This window comes from Cydia fagiglandana, chromosome 18 (genome assembly GCF_963556715.1).
Source record: "Cydia fagiglandana chromosome 18, ilCydFagi1.1, whole genome shotgun sequence".
Classification (NCBI taxonomy): domain Eukaryota; kingdom Metazoa; phylum Arthropoda; class Insecta; order Lepidoptera; family Tortricidae; genus Cydia; species Cydia fagiglandana.
The window spans coordinates 16,354,539-16,372,534 of record NC_085949.1 but is presented as its reverse complement, the minus strand read 5'-3'; the positions used below and the strand labels follow the sequence as shown (position 1 = coordinate 16,372,534).

The 17,996-nt window shown below is 39.6% G+C and overlaps 2 protein-coding genes across 3 annotated transcripts in view; one reads left to right on the top strand and one right to left on the bottom strand.

Annotated features, from left to right (window-relative positions):
• The first annotated feature begins 342 nt into the window (after positions 1–342).
• Positions 343–1,072, top strand: LOC134673414 (uncharacterized). 2 transcript variants are annotated; one of them, XM_063531399.1, is made up of 2 exons: positions 343–597; positions 889–1,072. In XM_063531399.1, exons 1-2 carry the CDS (start codon positions 451–453, stop codon positions 928–930), a joined length of 189 nt encoding a protein of 62 aa, XP_063387469.1. In that variant the 5' UTR covers positions 343–450; the 3' UTR covers positions 931–1,072. The 2 variants fall into 2 exon arrangements, with proteins under 2 accessions (XP_063387469.1, XP_063387470.1); XM_063531400.1 differs by having other exon boundaries at positions 854–1,072.
• A 727-nt stretch (positions 1,073–1,799) lies between these two features.
• The window catches only part of LOC134673638 (cyclin-dependent kinase-like 4), a 74,245-nt gene continuing 58,048 nt past the window's right edge, over positions 1,800–17,996 (bottom strand). The window contains exons 5-10 of the mRNA XM_063531638.1: positions 10,067–10,320; positions 9,782–9,878; positions 9,321–9,463; positions 8,600–8,695; positions 6,849–6,980; positions 1,800–2,996 (exon numbers count right to left, since the gene is read on the bottom strand). Of these exons, the coding sequence (XP_063387708.1) occupies positions 2,898–2,996; positions 6,849–6,980; positions 8,600–8,695; positions 9,321–9,463; positions 9,782–9,878; positions 10,067–10,320 (821 nt within the window). The 3' untranslated portion in view covers positions 1,800–2,897. The remainder of the gene's footprint in view (positions 2,997–6,848; positions 6,981–8,599; positions 8,696–9,320; positions 9,464–9,781; positions 9,879–10,066; positions 10,321–17,996) is intronic.

The window sequence follows — 17,996 nt, the reverse complement described above, 5'->3', positions numbered from 1 at the left end:
TATTATTTCAAATAGTGCTTTTGACTATTAAATAAATATAAAAGGAAAAAATTACCTATACGCAGAAACAAAACGCACGCCAGTTTGTATCAAGCCCGTTTATAGACCAATATCAAACTTTATAAAATATATGAAATCTTTAAATAATCTTTGACTACAAAGTCAAATTTATTAAAACTATTAAAATACTTATTGAAATTATATATTACTACAAAACTAAATAAAATTGTAAGATATTTTCACAAAATATATGTTTTTCGCTTAATAAAGTAGAACAATTGTGAGTGTTTTTGAACGTGGTTTGACTTGGGTTTGACAATAATATTTTGACACTTGTGACAGTGACATTTAAAAACAAATGAAAGCTTAGGTAATGGAAATATTAGACGGAAAATATCCAAATAGCCTATTTCTTTAAGTTCAATTCGATATCCCGACGTAATCCTCAAAATGAACGTCCGGGCGTTTATATCAAAGAACCTTCTGGCCATAGTCATGGTACCAGCTATCATTGGCAGTCACTACACTTGGTACAAGCTTCAGCAAGATGACAGACTAGTTTCTAAGGAGGAACGCGATAAAATTCCAATATTTACTGTAAGTTACTTTCTTAATATATTTAGTTATCCTTGCCAGGGTCTTATTCAAACTAGATGAGCTTCAAATGCAGTAAGCAATACACCTTCTTTAGCGTAAGGCTTTTTGCGTCTTAAAGCTCTGATGCATTCTATCTTTATTCTTATGATATTTATATGAGTTATACATGTATTTTCGTGTGTTTAATTCAGTTTTTTTCAATATAAAGTACTTATTAATTTCATTCAAACTCTGTTACAGTAACATTTTCTTTCAGCAATTTTTTTAGATTTTTTTTCTATTGTTTCATAGTTCTTCAAGAAACTGGGTTCTCTGGGTGGCAACAGCGAGTGACCAGAACTGCAGATGAAGTCTGTAAATATGTAATATACCACTGGGAGATCGAGTGATGCTTTTAGAAATAAGTTATTTTTAGTAAATTTTTAGTGCTTTTTTTGTAATGTAAGAATATTATTAAAAGATAGTAAAAGATATTGTTTAGCCTATTTACTTCATCACATAACATAGCTTTATGTTCTAATATCTACAGGTTAAATTTAGCAAGTCATGAATTATCTATCTATTTAGCCCCTTTGTTCCGAGTTAGAGTATATCTCTAAGCTCAGTGTGCCGTTTGGCAAAGGCCTCCTCTACCTCTTTTCATTGTGGTCTGTCGTGGGCCACTCTTCTCCAGTTCGGACCTGCTGTGAGTTTGAGTTCATCCTCCCATGAATTATAGTATGCCTTTATTACACTGCATACTGTGATTCAACTCTCAAGGTTTACCAAATTTGTATGGAATTGCATAAATTATAAGCACTAAAAATCGATTATTATTGTTATTAGAAAAGAAAGTGCAATCAAAACTTTACCTCAAATCGGAATGCTAAAGTTGAAATTCTATTGGCACATGTGGTCGATAAATTGTACTATGCCTGGCAAAGAAGGGGTTAGTGGTGGATTTCCCTGAAGGCTGGGCCTAGGGCGGCCAGATATTAGGGGCGGCAGTCTATGGTGGGTCCTGAGAAAGGGGCGGCTAGTACTTACTACAGGCCCTTAGGGCAGCAAAGACTGTAAATCCGCCACTAGGTAAGGTGCCAACAATAGGGTAGGTTTCACAGTAGCACTTGGCGGAGTGGCACAGTGTCTCTGTTTTTACTGGTACTGATGCTCCAGAAGGGTTTAATGACTTTAATGGATTAAAATTAAATAAAATCTCAATATTGTTGTGATCGAATTGATTTATTAGTGTAGATTATGGCCATTCAGGCCTCGTACATAACTCCTTTCTTAGCATATCAAATCCCAATAGAGATATCATTCTGATGAATGGTGTGATGTTAGAGGTGATTCTTATTCTCTGCCCAGCTAAGCCGAATAGTGCTATCTCATAAGAAGATTAATTGCTAACTCATTTGTTTTTGAAATAGCGCTATTTGGCTTAGGAGGGTAGTTCTTTGCACATTAAATTGTCTGGCAAAATGGATGACGGCAAGAAACTTATTTTTACGAGCTTTTATTTTATGTGCAACCTCCAGTACCTCCATTGTTTGCATAAGTTTCTTGACAGGGGTCCTAGCCAAAATGACTTTTATACTTCGACAAACGTCAAAACGTGACTATTTCCATACATTTATTTAAGTTTCAGTTTGCGTTTTTAATGAACAATATGGTTCTGCCTTCAGAGTGCAGCACTAGCACACGTGAACGGTAGATTAACGTAGTTTCTAGGGTTCCGTACCCAAAGGGTAAAAACGGGACCCTATTAATATGCTGTATCTCATGAACCGTGACAGCTAGGCAGTTGAAAATTTCACAGATTCATCTGTGAAATTTGAAATGAAATCTTATACTAAAAACAGAATATAATTAATATTTAAAGGGGGCTCCTCTCCTATACAACAAACGGTTTTTTTGCCTTTTTTTGCGTAATGGTACGGAACCCTTCGTGCTCGAATCCGACTCGCAATTGGCCGGTTTTTTCGACTAGTTTTCATAGATTATTTATACCAATATGGCATTGATGCTTCAAGACGGTTTTGCTGTAATGCCAGCGGCGCCCTCAACGCAGTGCGTAATTCCCTATTGCTATCTTGGCTAGTCCCAGTAAACCATTGACATAGCTATCATGCAGTAGACCAGCGGTCGGCAACCTTTTAGCAGCCAAGAGTCACGTAGTAGTTAAGGAAGTTGACGCGGGCGGGATTGTTGTTTGACAATATGACATACAAAATAACCAGGGGCCGCAAGTGAGATGTTAGTTGCCGACCGCTGCAGTAGACCCTAAGCTACGGTTTGCGTAGCGCGGGCAGCCCCTGCAGTCAGATGGTGGGGAGGTGCGCGCGCGCATCGTCCTTCTTGCCCTTGAGCGGCGCCGCGCGCTCCACGTGCAGCTGCGGCAGGAGGGGGGATGACTGCACCTGTAGGGACAAAACGGTACTGGTTATAGTGTGTAGCTTTCAAGAAGAGCTCGACGGCTAATCCTATTGTCTAATTGTTAAGTAAACCCGCACGCGCTACTTACCTGCAAAAAAGGGTCTTCATTATTCTATTTGGCACCTGAACGCAGGCTAGTCCAACGCTCAAAAAACCAGTGTAGGTGCGCTCTCCGATAACGCACCTTTGTTACGCATCTCGATGACACATTTTAGACTGGTTCTGTAGCGTTCGACTCGCCGGCACTCAGTAACCGAAAGTACGTATTTTTTATGCAGGTGGTTGTGGCACGTGGCACGAGCGGTTTTACTTAACAATAGACAATAGGATTAGCCGTCGAGCTCTATTTGAAAGCTACACACTATACCCACTCTTATTCAAAAATCAGAGCAGGGCTATAACTGCGAAATTTAAGTTCGCAAATTGCGGGCATTTTTCTCTGTCACTCTAATTACGCCTTCAATGGAGTAAAAGGGAAAGCAATTTGCGAATTTCGGTTTTGGCGGTAGCCCCTCAGAGGACTCATTCTCTCAAGATGTCACAGTTGCGGGTAATTGCGAAATATGTATACTTAAAATTTGTTAGATATTTTAAATCGAATACTAAACCAATTTCTATAAAGCATGTACGTTTGCGAGCGATAGGTACCTACTACAACTTTCTATATTATAGGAAAGAAGCAGCGAATAGAGAAACATAAATCGAATGTCAAAGACATGCCATAGAGAACATTACATTTACAATTAATAATAAGAGTTACCAATACAACTCCGTTTTCTAACAGTAAAACTAGATCCAGGAATAAAATTATAATCCTTATTACGGTTAAATCTATTTCAATAATGTACAATTTACTAATTATTTACCTACTTTCGACGTCTACCCACTAACCAATATTACTACAGATATAATTGAGCATTCCACGGACTGTCCCGTACAAACGCATTTTATTTCCTGTGTTGCGACTTTTTTCTCGGCATTTAAAGCAGGCAATTATTTTTCTGTGCATATTTTTGACGATTTGTCATAGTAAAGGAAACTCCTGTACCTTTAAATCTTCAGAAACTTCGCGTTTGTACGGGACAACGGTAGACAATTTCATGGAATGCTCCAATGCATAATTGTTTTCCGTCGTATTTTCTCGGAAACGTTCGTGTTTGTTATGCTACTTCAGTCAACCTCAGTCAGTAACTTTTTGTACCGAGACTAAAAGAAATAGCAAGACACTTTCGTAGGTTAGTTTCCGTGAAAATATGATGGAAAATAATCATGCACATAGGGTGATCCGCAAGTATCTGGCCGCCCAAACTAAAAATGGATTCTATTCACCTATGAACAGAATTCATTTTAGTATAAGGTTTTAATAACTGGCTGGCTTTCAATAACTGGCCACCTTATACTAAAATGAATTCTATTAAGAGCCCTTCAACGTGCACACTAGCGCCACTGCTAAATAATCGTGATTATTTAAATTTAACGACAGGTATTTAAAAATGTGGGCCGTTACGGACTGTATTGTGTATTTAAGTACCTTTTGAATACATCAAACTAGTTTTTATGTTGCTGGATTCGTCGATCTAGGAACTCAAAACAAAAACGGCCGTTTTTACTTTGGACGCATAGATTGACAAATCCAGCAACATAAAAACTAGTATGATGTATTCCAAAATACACAATACAGTCCGTAGCGGCCCCCTTTTTTAAATATCTTTCGTGAAATTTAAATAATTACGATTATTTAGCAGTGGCGCTAGTGTGCACGTTGAAGGGCTCTTAAAGGTGAATAGAATTCATTTTTAGTTTAGAGCGGCCAGTTACTAAAAGTGGCCAGTTGCTGGCGAGTGACCCTACGTACACCATAATTCACCTCGAGTCAAGCGCCGAAGAATTCTAATCACAACTTTATTTGTAAGCTCCAGTCTCTCTCTCGCAATATGATCCTATGGTTATGGACTCATGGACCTTATGGTCCCTTCCCGACGCATAGGAACTCGAGCTAGAATAAAGAAGGTCATCAACTTCATCAGTCATTCAGAACCGTAAGTACGTAAACGTCGTTATTGTGCACCATACAGTAGTTAACTGTAACAGTTAAGCCTTTATAAGGCAGAGGGAATATATTTCCCACCTGGTTTTGAACTTTATTTCATAGTGATAGAATTCAATTTTGCATAATTCCTGACACCCTTTATGCCTTATAAAGGGTTAAAAGCTGGGTAACAACAGGCGGTCTTATCGTTAAGAAGCGAATACTTACTGAACACGTACCGTTACCGTATGTGTTAACCGTAAGAAAAATCTGGCTCGAAGGACCATTTATTTTATTTGACCTAAAAATGATGTTCCTTATTCACCGACAAGAAATAGTTTGCACCGTATGGAATAACAACTGCGACTGTCGCAGGAGTCGCGTAAAGATGTGCCGGAGGAGCTAGGGGCCTACCTCTCTGTCGCACTTGTAAATTCGTACATAAGTGTGACAGGGGAACAACACGTCGAACGTGGTTCGCGGTAGGCCCTTTGCTCGTGCGTCCACCGCATCATCGCATTGTCCAGTCGTTTCTGAACCTTATTACAACAGCGTAAGATCCATTGTTCAGTTTTATTACCTGCGCCCGTTTAAAACGCTCGTAGTCTGTTTGCTCGGATTTCGGTACGGTGAAGAGGAAGTTCTCGAAGATGTGCTGGAGGAGCTGCTCGCGCGTCCACCGCATCATCGTATTGTGCAGTCATTTCTGAACCTTATTACAACAGCGTAAGATCCATTGTTCAGAGTTATTACCTGCGCCCGTCTCCAACGCTCGTAGTCGGTTTGCTCGGAGTTCGGTACGGTGAAAAGGAAGTTCTCGAAGATGTGCTGGAGGATTCGCTCGCGCGTCCAACGCATCATCGGGTTGTGCAGTCATTTCTGAACCTTATTACAACAGAGTAAGATCCATTGTTCAGAGTTATTACCTGCACCCGTCTCAAACGCTCGTAGTCGGTTTGCTCGGAGTTCGGTACGGTGAAGAGGAAGTTCTCAAAGATGTGCTGGAGGAGCTGCTCGCACGTCCACCGCATCATCGTATTGTGCAGTCATTTCTGAACCTTATTGCAACAATGTAAGATCCATTGTCCAGTGTTATTACCTGCGCTCGTCTCAAACGCTCGTAGTCGGTTTGCTCGGAGTTCGGTACGATGAAGAGGAAGCTCTCCAAGATGTGCTGGAGGAGCTGCTCGCGCATCCACCGCATCATACGCATCATATGATTGTCCAGTCGTTTCTCAACCGTATTGCAACAGTGTAAGATCCATTGTTCAGTGTTATTACCTGCGCCCGTCTCAAACGCTCGTAGTCTGTTTGCTCGGAGTTCGGTACGGTGAACGAAGTTCTCGAAGATGTGCTGGAGGAGCTGCTCGCACGTCCACCGCATCATCGTATTGTGCAGTCATTTCTGAACCTTATTGCAACAATGTAAGATCCATTGTCCAGTGTTATTACCTGCGCTCGTCTCAAACGCTCGTAGTCGGTTTGCTCGGAGTTCGGTACGGTGAAGAGGAAGTTCTCCAAGATGTGCTGGAGGAGCTGCTCGCGCGTCCACCGCATCATAATATGATTGTCCAGTCGTTTCTCAACCGTATTACAACAGCATTAGATCCATTGTTCAGTGTTATTACCTGTGCCCGTCTCAAACGCTCGTAGTCGGTTTGCTCGGAGTTCGGTACGGTGAAGAGGAAGAGTTCTCAAAGATGTATTGTAGGAGCTGCTCGCGCGTCCACCGCATCATCGGATTGTCCAGTCGTTTCTGAACCTTATTACAACAGCGTAAGATCCATTATTCAGTACGTATTATTACCTGCGCCCGTCTCAAACGCTCGTAGTCGGTTTGCTCGGAGTTAGGTACGGTGAATAGGAAGTTCTCGAAGATGGCGTGTCGGAGGAGTTGCTCGCACGTCCACCGCATCATCGGGTCTTTGTCCAGGCATTTCTGGAAAAATCATCAACCCGTTGAACAAAATTATATTAGTTTAAGTATGCGTTCCAAAACCGGCATTGTGGCCAAGCTAAAGTGGGACAGCCGGCCTAGCCAATCGCTTCGACAACGAAAAGCAATATGTCTCTCTATCACTCTTCCATATTAGTGCGACAGTGACAGTTGCGTTTCGATCGCTACGGAGCGTAAGCGATCGGCATCTTGGCTACGTGGCCTGGGCAGGGCACATCTGCCGAATGCACCCGGAGCGCTGGACCAAATTAGCATTAGCTACAGACTGAGTCCCACAGGACGGATCTCGGGACAGAGGAAGACCAAAATGGAGATGGCGAGACAACCTTGACATATTTTGTGGCGGGAGTGTGCATCGGATAGAACCAAATGGCGGGAAAGACGAGGCCTTTGCCCAGCAGTGGGTCACACCTATCATCATCATCATCATCTCAGCCATAAGACGTCCACTGCTGAACATAGGCCTCCCCCTTACACACCCTCCCTCTTACCTTACACCTATAGTCTAATAAAAAAAAGTATTTACTGTTTTTAGTAACTACAAATATGAAAATGGCGATTTGGATGCTCCAAATTATCTATGTTTTTCGTAGCAACAGATACACGTGAGGAGAAACGTAAGTTAAATTAATGTCTGTACGAGTGTACGCCATCAAAAGATTGAAATCGATCATTGAAATGAAAGCTATTTGAGCGCCATCTCGTGATATCTGCTGGGCTGTACTCTGAAGAAATGTTTGACATGATGCTAAGTGAAAAATGGAGGAATAAGTAACACCACATCCAATATCATATAATTATAGGCTGACAAAAAAAATCAAATTAAAAAGTGGCAGTACTGAAGTGTCGTCCCTTTCAAATCAATCTAAGATATAAGAAAACGGGAAGACACTACACTTCGTTTTTTTTAGCATTAGAAATTAGGTAAACATAAACAATCTTGATGCGTCTTTTAATTGAAAAACACATTTTAAAAATAAGTTACGGCAAATATGTAACAATTTTGAATCTAATACGATCATTTATATTCTTCTGCTTTCATAAGTAATAGTTATTGATTTTTAAAAAGCGTTTTTCAATTAAAAGACATGCCAAGATCAAGATGGCTTACCTTCTTTGAAGTTCTTTCTAATGCTAAAAAAACCGGGCAAGTGCGAGTCGGACTCGCGCACGAAGGGTTCCGTACCACAATGCAAAAAAACAAAAAAAAAAGGTCACCCATCCAAGTACTGACCACTCCCGACGTTGCTTAACTTTGGTCAAAAATCACGTTTGTTGTATGGGAGCCCCATTTAAATCTTTATTTTATTCTGTTTTTAGTATTTGTTGATATAGCGGCAACAGAAATACATCATCTGTGAAAATTTCAACTGTCTAGCTATCACGGTTCGTGAGATACAGCCTGGTGACAGACGGACGGACGGACGGACGGACGGACAGCGAAGTCTCAGTAATAGGGTCCCGTTTTACCCTTTGGGTACGGAACCCTAAAAACGAACTATACAGTACGTATTGCCACTTTTTAATTTCTACTCTTTTTTGGCAGACTGTAGGTACCATAGTTCATGCAAATAAATAATAATATCTGACCCTTGGCTTACCTTTAAGAAGTCTAAAACGAGTTCATTGTGGGCGTATCTTTGTGGTAGTTTGGATTCTAGAGGCTCTAGTGTAGTAGGTTCTGGTAGCGCCATACCCTGCAATACACCAACAATTTAAAATAGGGAGTAGTGGAAGGTCTCTCGCCTTTGCCCAGCAGTGGCAACACTAGAACTAAAGGCCTGTGCACACCGGCTGCGTGTGCGTGACGTGCAAGTGAGCGTGCAGTGTTGTAGTATACAGATCGTTAAGAGAGACGTCACACCGCTTGCGTGACGTGTGCGTGTGCAGCTCCAACATTTTAGAGCACGCGCACGTGCACGTCACGCACACGCAAGCCGGTGAGCACAGGCCTTTCACTGTCGTGGTCGAGGGCTAAAAGATTATCTATACATATACATACATGTTTTGAGAATAATTTTTCATTCAAAATCATAATTTAAAAGTCAATTCTACCACCTAACATAAGGAAACAACTCAAAATTTGCATCAGATTACCTACTTTGCCCCGCATGTGGATAAAAGGCAACGTTCTCATCAGTTTTTGAACAATCAAGAGAGCCTTTACCAGCTGGTACTTACGGTGGTGTGGCTTTTTGGTATGAATCGAGCTAACGTCTAGTCTAATTCTCGGCTAGGTCGGTACCACTCCTAACTGGACCTTATTACAAAAGGCATAAGGTCCACCGATGTGCAGTTAACAGTGTGGGCGATGGTATGTACCTGAAAGAATGTGTTCTGCGAGAATATGGTCATGTGTCTCGGCAGCAGGTCGCCCAGGGTCTTCCGGATGAGGTACAGCTGGTCTAAGTCACTCTTGCCGGGCCACAGCGCCTCGCTTGACAGCAGCTCGGCGAACACGCAGCCTGGGGAGATTGCTATGTGTAAATATTCAGGCGTTCAATTTAAGTCTCTAATTAAGCGTCATGTTACCACGATATAGATTTTCTCGTATAAAGAATGTTTTTATTGTAATTGTAGAATGCTATGTAAGGGGGAGGCCTATGTTCAGCAGTGGATGTCTTATGGCTGCGATGATGATGATGATGAATTGTAGAATAGGTATACTGATTCCTGACATTCTGGGACTTCTGGGGCTCGGGTACCAGCGTGTAGCTACGTAGTCCGCGTAGCTCTAGAACCTGTGCATATCGGTAGAAAGAGTTTCAATAAATATCTCTTACCGATGGCCCACACGTCGACTGTACTGTGTGTCGCCGACCAGCAGTTCTGGGGCTCGGGTACCACCGTGTAGTCACGTAGTCCGTGTAGCTCTAGAGCCTGTGCATATCGGTGGAAGGAGTTTCAGTAAATATCTCTTACCGATGGCCCACACGTCAACAGGCGCGCTGTACTGCGTGTCGCCAACTAGCAGTTCTGGGGCCCGGTACCACCGTGTAGTCACGTAGTCCGTGTAGCTCTAGAGCCTGTGCATATCGGTGGAAAGAGTTTCAGTAAATATCTCTTACCGATGGCCCACACGTCGACAGGCGCGCTGTACTGTGTGTCGCCGACCAGCAGTTCTGGGGCCCGGTACCACCGTGTAACCACGTAGTCCGTGTAGCTCTAGAGCCTGTGCATATCGGTGGAAAGAGTTTCAGTAAATATCTCTTACCGATGGCCCACACGTCGACAGGAGCGCTGTACTGTGTGTCGCCGACCAGCAGTTCTGGGGCCCGGTACCACCGTGTAGCCACGTAATCCGTGTAGCTCTCGCCAGGGCCTGTGCATGTTGGTGGAAAAAGTTTTATTAGTTACGTCATCTACCGAGTATAACTACACTAAACTTGGGAAAACATCTTGAAAAGGGCCTCGCAGAAGTGGTTTTCGCCCCACGGATAGATTGGTTCACAGTTCACACTTCGCCACTGACTCTAAAAATCTAAATATACAGTGAATCTAGCCTCCTAAGACCGTGTGTACAAATTTTTCCACATATTCTACAAGCTATTTTGAACTTTTACAGTATAAGTAAGGGTTCAAAATTCAAATACAAAACTTGTGGGTCTTAGGCTCAGGAGGCTATTCATGGGCTTCATGGCACACTTTCGCAAGTCAGTAAAGAAAGTTCACGCGTGGTATAAGTGGCTCTAACTTTAGACTCACTTCTTGTATTATTAGATTTGCCCCATAGTTGCGATTGCCCTGTCTGACCTTACAGTATTTTGCACGGATTTAATGGTATACGTAATTTTAGTTTTAATTGTATTATAGAGGTAAGTACATACGCTTAATCTTGCCGAATAAAACCCTAAGAATTTACATAAGTAACAGATTTTATCGAAAGGTCAATGGATAGTAGAAACAGCAACAATTCTAACTGTACATCGGTGGACCTTAATGCCTTTTGTAATAAGGCCCACCGATGTACATACATAGTAGGCGATAATACAATCGGCGCGATTCGGGAAATGAATTAGAGATGCACTAGATAAGAAATAGTAAAGATATGTGTCGTTCCACGGCAAAAGATATCATTGCCCCGACTGAATATTGGAGCGGCGTTAATAATTAATAAGCGTAAGCGCCAGCCGCCATAAGGTACCTTTTGCCGTGGAACGTCACATATCTTTACTATTTCATATCTAGTGAATGTCTAACGGCGCGATATCTTAAAGTTCGAATCGCGCCGAAAGACCGATTTACTATAACGTTTCATGCACGAAATAAATAGCCGGTCTAGCCAAGGTTACAATCGCTATCGCTTCGACAACGAAACGCTTTGTCACTCTTCCATATTAGTGCGACAGCGGCATTTCGATCGCTACGGAGCGTAACCGATTGGCATGGTGGCTACGCTACGCAGCTAGGTCCTCATATGGTAGAGACATAGAGGTAGCCTGCAATGCGCAGTTCTTTATGGACCGGTATATTTAATAGGTAAAGAGATGAAATGAGTGCATATTTTCTTGATATCATCGACATGTCTCAAAAACATGTCAAATAGAGCCTCAGTACTGTGCTACTGCGGTAATTGGTTGCGCAACACCGTTTGAGGTGTAATTATAAGTACTATTAAGTTACAGCGAATATAGTTAGCAATTTCATTAGACCTTGGGCAGGTATTAGCCGGTTGTTTAGCTTGTAGTTGTTAAAAAGTAGGTAAACTCAAGGGTACAAGTAACGATATAAAACAGAAAACAATACACTCTTTTTGTTTGGGCAGTCGTGTAAAAAGAACATTATTCTTGTCACGTCAGTCATGTGTCATCATACCATACATATACACCGTGTATTTTTTGATTTCCGTTAATTTCAAGGGTGCATTAAGTAACTTTCTCAAAGATACCGATATTCTAATTAACTCCATTTCGGAATTAATCAATAATTTATTTTTTTCCTATAACGCCTCTACAAGCGTGTACACTTGCCTTAGGGCCGGTTTACATATTGATTAGTGTTTAGAATGAGTTCATACATTTGCTACTAAACTTAAGTACAATCTCGGTCGATCGATGTTCGAAATAACATTGATATGTCACAGATTTCAATTGTTTGGTTGAGTTAAATGTAATGCCCGTGTTCCAACAACCCTAATATGCTACATTTAATCACTTTTTAGGAAAGATTGCAAATTTTAGTACGAGAAACTTTTTTTAGCAGGAGGAGGAAATTGTGGAAGCAGTGGGACGTATTAAACAATTGTAGTAGGTAAATACATGGCAATCGATTATATTATACCTTAAGAGTTGCTCTATCAGCCACTGTCGTATATCGTCGTGTTGTAATAATCTAATTCGTTTATTGGTCTTTAGGCCAATTCGAATTCACATTTTGACATCCAATTTTGATAGTACGTAGTACAAAACGTACGTTCGAATCGGCCTCCTCTTGTAGTGCCCTCTGTATTAATGTAAAGACATGGCATGGCCACAGAATAAATAATAGTATGTACTAGGTACAGAAGACTCACTCTCTAACAAAACGCATCTGTTACGATAAGCACAGTTATGGCCGCTAGGTGGCGACACTGCCACGCGCGGCTTATGGCAAACCCCAAAATTGGGGCCGAACGGATGTACTTTTAGCTACCCGTAGCAAAGCGACGAAATCGCGGAGTGAGACACGCCTGGCATGGCATGTAAAGATAGGCGGCCTTTTGACCTCTTTCGGTCAAAACTCTGAGGGCTAGTTCAAACCTTCGCCAGCGATATCATGACAGCAATCAACTACCAGTATAACATATTATTATGTATATGCAGGTAGGTACCTATGTATATTTTGGTTGCCTATTTAGCATATAACCGGTCGAAGACGCAGAGCAATGACCGAATAGGTCAAATACTAGTGTTTTAACATAGCAGCGAGCAATTTAGAGTTTGACAGGTAATTAATTTTAGGTCACTCAATTTATTGTTAAAACAATACTATATACTCGTAGGTCGTTAGAATTAGGCACTATTCGTATTTATTAGTAAAGGTTACCTGGAGGGAGTCTCTTAATATATTATGTTCGCCTTTATATACTATGTGTGCAATTTGTCTTGTTGTGTTTTTATACAATAAATCTACATCACTATTTACTCATTGTTACTTAGTGGGTCAGGGTTTTATATTGTTGATTTTTTACATGCCTACAAATGGAGTTGCTAATTGAAATAGTTATTTAAATAATCCAATGCCCATATTATGTATATTCATCAAGATTGCACTAGGTACCTAATATATGCCAAAACAAGTAAAAACACAATCGAAATGGTTGATCAATGAGAATAAGCAATTACCCAATTTAAATTAATTAAACTGTTTAAATTTGCAAATTAAATTAAATGTATTATTTATATGGGGGTGTGTCGCAATCCCTACAATTCTTCTGTCGGCCTCCAAAGCTGGGTCAATGAAACACTTTTAAATACAACCTTTTATTGTTAGTAACAAATTCTATTTTTAAACGAATGTAATTAATCATCATCATATCAGCCCTTTAACGGCCACTGCTGAGTATAGGCCTCTCCTAGTACGCCACTTTTCCCGGTCCTGAGCTAACCTCATCCAGAAGTGACCCGCAATCTTCCGAATGTCATCCAGTCAACGAGCCTACAGACGCAGGGGCTTCTTTGAAGTTCTTTCATCCGAAAGCGGCCACGTACTATTCTGTTAACATTTTAGCCCATCTGCCATCACTCTGCCTAGCAACATGTCCCGCCCAATTATATAAATATTTTAGTTTACATAAATAAATTACAAATAATGTGTAAATTTTACTGAATTTATTTAATATTTTCTTCTGGTTCACCGTTAAATAGGTAGTTAAGTAGGTACCTTCTCAGAACACCAGTTACAGCCCAAGTAGCATTGCAAGCTGTATATAAGCTGTATTAAAGTTTATTTGTATACTATAAGCTGTACAGTTAGGCTGTACAAAGGCTGTATAAGCGCTTATACAGCCCTTATAAGTAAAAAAAGGGCCCAAATTATACAGCCTTTGGCGTTATTAGAGATGTAGAGTAGCTGTATAAGCAATACATAAGCTGCATAATAGCTGCATTACAGCTATATTTTGGTGTAACAGGAAACCTTAACACTACAAATAATCTCTTATAAGTACGATATAAGAATATAAGTTTTAAATGAGTTATAAGAAAGAATTACAAGAGAATAATAATCATTTAAGAAACTAAAATGTCTTAATCTTGTTCATTCGTAATATAGTAATGGCGACAATAAAGTGTTATAGTGGATGGTGAAAGTAAAAGTAAATATTATACAGGACTTGAATGGAATATTACCATTATTAGTAAGTGCGGATTATTATTTATTGTGAACCTGTGTATCTTTTCTGGCAAAATATTTACGCGCCTACAAAATAACAAAGAGAAACCATAAGGAAAATATCAAAAATCGGTAAAGTTAGTGTTTGTTTTTAAGGTTAGAGTATCAAAAATATTTATAAATATTAATTCTAAGGCTAAACAATTTATTTTAGCTGGTAATCATAACACGGCGTTAGTCTGCTAAATATTGCCAAGTATTTCTTTTATTTTATTTACAAATACTTTTTTTTTATTGTAAAATGGCGACAATTTTTAAACAGCCTACAGGATAGTTGGAGAGCATTATAATCTTAGTAGCTGTGCTGTGTAATAAATGGAGTGTCTTTTACAGCTTTTGTAATTAAAACAGCTTTATAATAGAATATTTGTATTCGTTTGGCTGTATTTCGGTTCTCCGTACATTTTTTTTTTTTTTTTTTTTATTATGCATGGGTTTACTCATGGCCACAGACTAGCCGAGGCGTAGACGTGGCCTACGATGGAGCGAGCTCGCCCAGAAGGTGCCTGTTCACTCTTGATTTGAAGGCTGCACAGAAGGCTAACATAAGTTATAATTCTTTTTAGAGATCCGTATAACAAATAAAAAACCTGTACTGTAACTGTCATATATTCCTTTAGTTTTATAATACACTTATTTTCAGAAATCATTACACTACTATACTTATACGAGTGTAAAATTACGCCAAAAGTTTGTCATAAGCGACTCTATCAGTAATACAGAAAAAAGCTGTACTATAGCTGCCATTTATTCATTTGGTTTTATAATACCCTTACAGATAGAAGTTATACAACTACTATTCTTATAGGAGAGTAAGATTACGCCATAAGAAATAGTTTTAAAACGGGGTTGACAGATACATTTGTACAGCTACAAGTGCCAAGTGATACTACAATACAGCCTGTATACAGCTTTTACGATAGAATTTGCTTGTAGTCTCTCACAACACTTTTAGTTTTATAGTAGATTTTTTATATTCTGATAAAGCACCCCATGCTTCCGCAGAATCCTTTATAATGATTTTATACAGCTTGAGCTGTATAATGTCTGTAAAGTACCTTTTATACAGCTTAAATCTTTTCTGACACTCTTATACGTCCCTTAAATCACTCTAAGTTCTTAATTGGCTGCTATATTGATGTTGCCGACACTTCCATGCTACTTGGGAGTGATGCAACGGAAGAATTTCTTTAACTGGTTTATCTTAATAGACGTTAGGTTAGGTTAGGTCTGATCAGAGGACCACATGGACGCAGGAATCCGGTTAAACACGTGATTTTAGTATACTAAAGTTAAACTATAAACCGTATGTTGACTTTAAAACACTCTTGAAACTTTAGGCGTCGCGTCGGCGTGCAAATCAAATGACCTATTCAAAGATAGGCCTACAATTACACTTGTACATAAAATGTAGACATGCGCCTAAATTTGGAGTCAATATGGCAACCATAGATGATGAGTATAAAAAGTACTTAAGCAAGTTTTTCACTCTTTATAACCATCCAGGTCCAGTATTAATAGTACATTACTACAGAGGCCGGGACGAAAGGGGTTGCCGGCCGAAGACATATAGACGGCCGAGCGAAGCGAGGCCGGATAGGTCTGAGCGCGGGCAACCCCATTTCCCGCCGAGGTATGTATAGTGCTTTTCTCAAACATGTAATGAAATAAATAAAATAAAAAATCTACGAAACCCAAGTTTTATTTATAGAAAAAACTAAAAGTAAACTACACCCAAAATATAACCAACATCTTTACCACGCGTATGTTTTACACGAGTCGTGTATTTTTATTACCCGTATATTTTCATGTATCTTTGATTTTTTCGCCTTGTATCCGTCGGACTGTCGTTTTCGTCACATAAGTTTACATAGTCTTTCATGTTGATATCATGTTTCACATACATCGTTGCTTTATGCATGTAGTAAATAAGTATAATTTCCAGTGTTGACGAATTTGTAGTTACATTCATTTAAAATATGCCACTAAACTGTTTCTAATAAACTGTAAGCCATTTTTCTTAGTTTCTCAAATAATAAAATTGCCATAAGCAACCATATACATACTTCGTCTTAAACCTTGGCGGCAGAGGCAGCAAGTTATTTAAAATCAATTCTGCTTACGCTGCCAATTCCAACACCTACGATTACAATTAATATTAATTTCATTATTTCGTCGGAACTCATATTAAAGTAAAAAAATCAACAACGCACCATAAATCCAATAAAACAGAATGAACATTTTTGAACTTTACCTCCATAACGATTTAAAAAAAATAACTACGTGTGTTTGAGTAGACCTTTTTACCGCTAACGTTTAGATGAAATATTTTAAATGTTTTTATTTGTGTAGTTAAATTTATAATTTAAAATTATAGAATTTATTTAATCATGTATTATTTATTAAGTTCATGTTGATTTTATACAAATAAAACTGCAAATTATAGCAAACATGGTTTTTTGTTTTTTTTTTTTATAGGCGTAGTGGCAGAGTGTCATTACGAACCATAAAGCAAATACTGCCTCTAGTTTTTTTTAATGGATGAATGCCACGATGCTGTGTCACAAATATCTGTGAAATGAAAATTAAAAAAGAGGACTTTGCCGGCCTAGGCCTGCAAGATTTGTATGAAATTCCATTAACTACCTTTTGTCCTAGCCGCACCTGAAACGTCATACTTCGCAGCCTATTATAAGGAACATAACATCAATATTTAATTGCATGTTTGAGAAAATTATATTCTGTTGATTGCGTATCTATCGCCAAACTCATAAACCGTAACTACATAAAGACGTTTATAACTTAAAAAACTTAGTCCTAATAACACTCTGCACTGCACAGAAGTTCTAAGGACTTATAAGTATACGGGACACCCTTCCACGTCTTCAATTCGGAATCGCATTAGCCCGTGACTGTATTGAATTGGGACCAATAATACTGTGAATTATGTACCTCTGGCTACCAAGAGTTTACTGGGGCCGTAGCCGCCGATGACTTCGTCAAGTCATTTGCAGAGTATCTATCTCCTCGCACAAATATGCGGCATTAGGTTTTTTATAAAGTCACTCGCAGTGCATTGGCGAGATAAACGGGGATTTGCAATCTTGGTGACAGTAAAGCCGGGGAAGAGACTAGGGGTAACCAGGTCACGGTTGGTAGGGTACTGGAGAGTAAGAAAGGAAAGGAGGATTTGGTGCGGCATTTTTTTAAAGTCAAGATGTTGATAATAAAATCTTATTTGTGACAAGAGGCGCGACCGCGTTTACTTCGCTCACGTGTTGCAACGAGTTTAAGGACCGTATTGGCAACGGAGTGCCGCAACGAAGCACATTTTGCAAACCTAACCTTATCTTTCTCGTGTCTAATAAATATAAACACGTGCAAATTATAATAGTTAAAACAAAAAAAGTCTGCAGCGATTTTGGTAGGCCAGCACGCAGTGCAAGTGTTATTTATACGTCATAATTTCATAGGAGTTTGACGTTTAAAATAACAGACTCTGCAGACTTTTCTTGGTCTAACTCTACTTAGGTTTATGTAGTTATTTTGTTGTAAATGCACCATCTCCTTCACAAACATCTTTACAAGCCCTTATTCCAAAAATATACCGTGAATTTCAGGTACTTA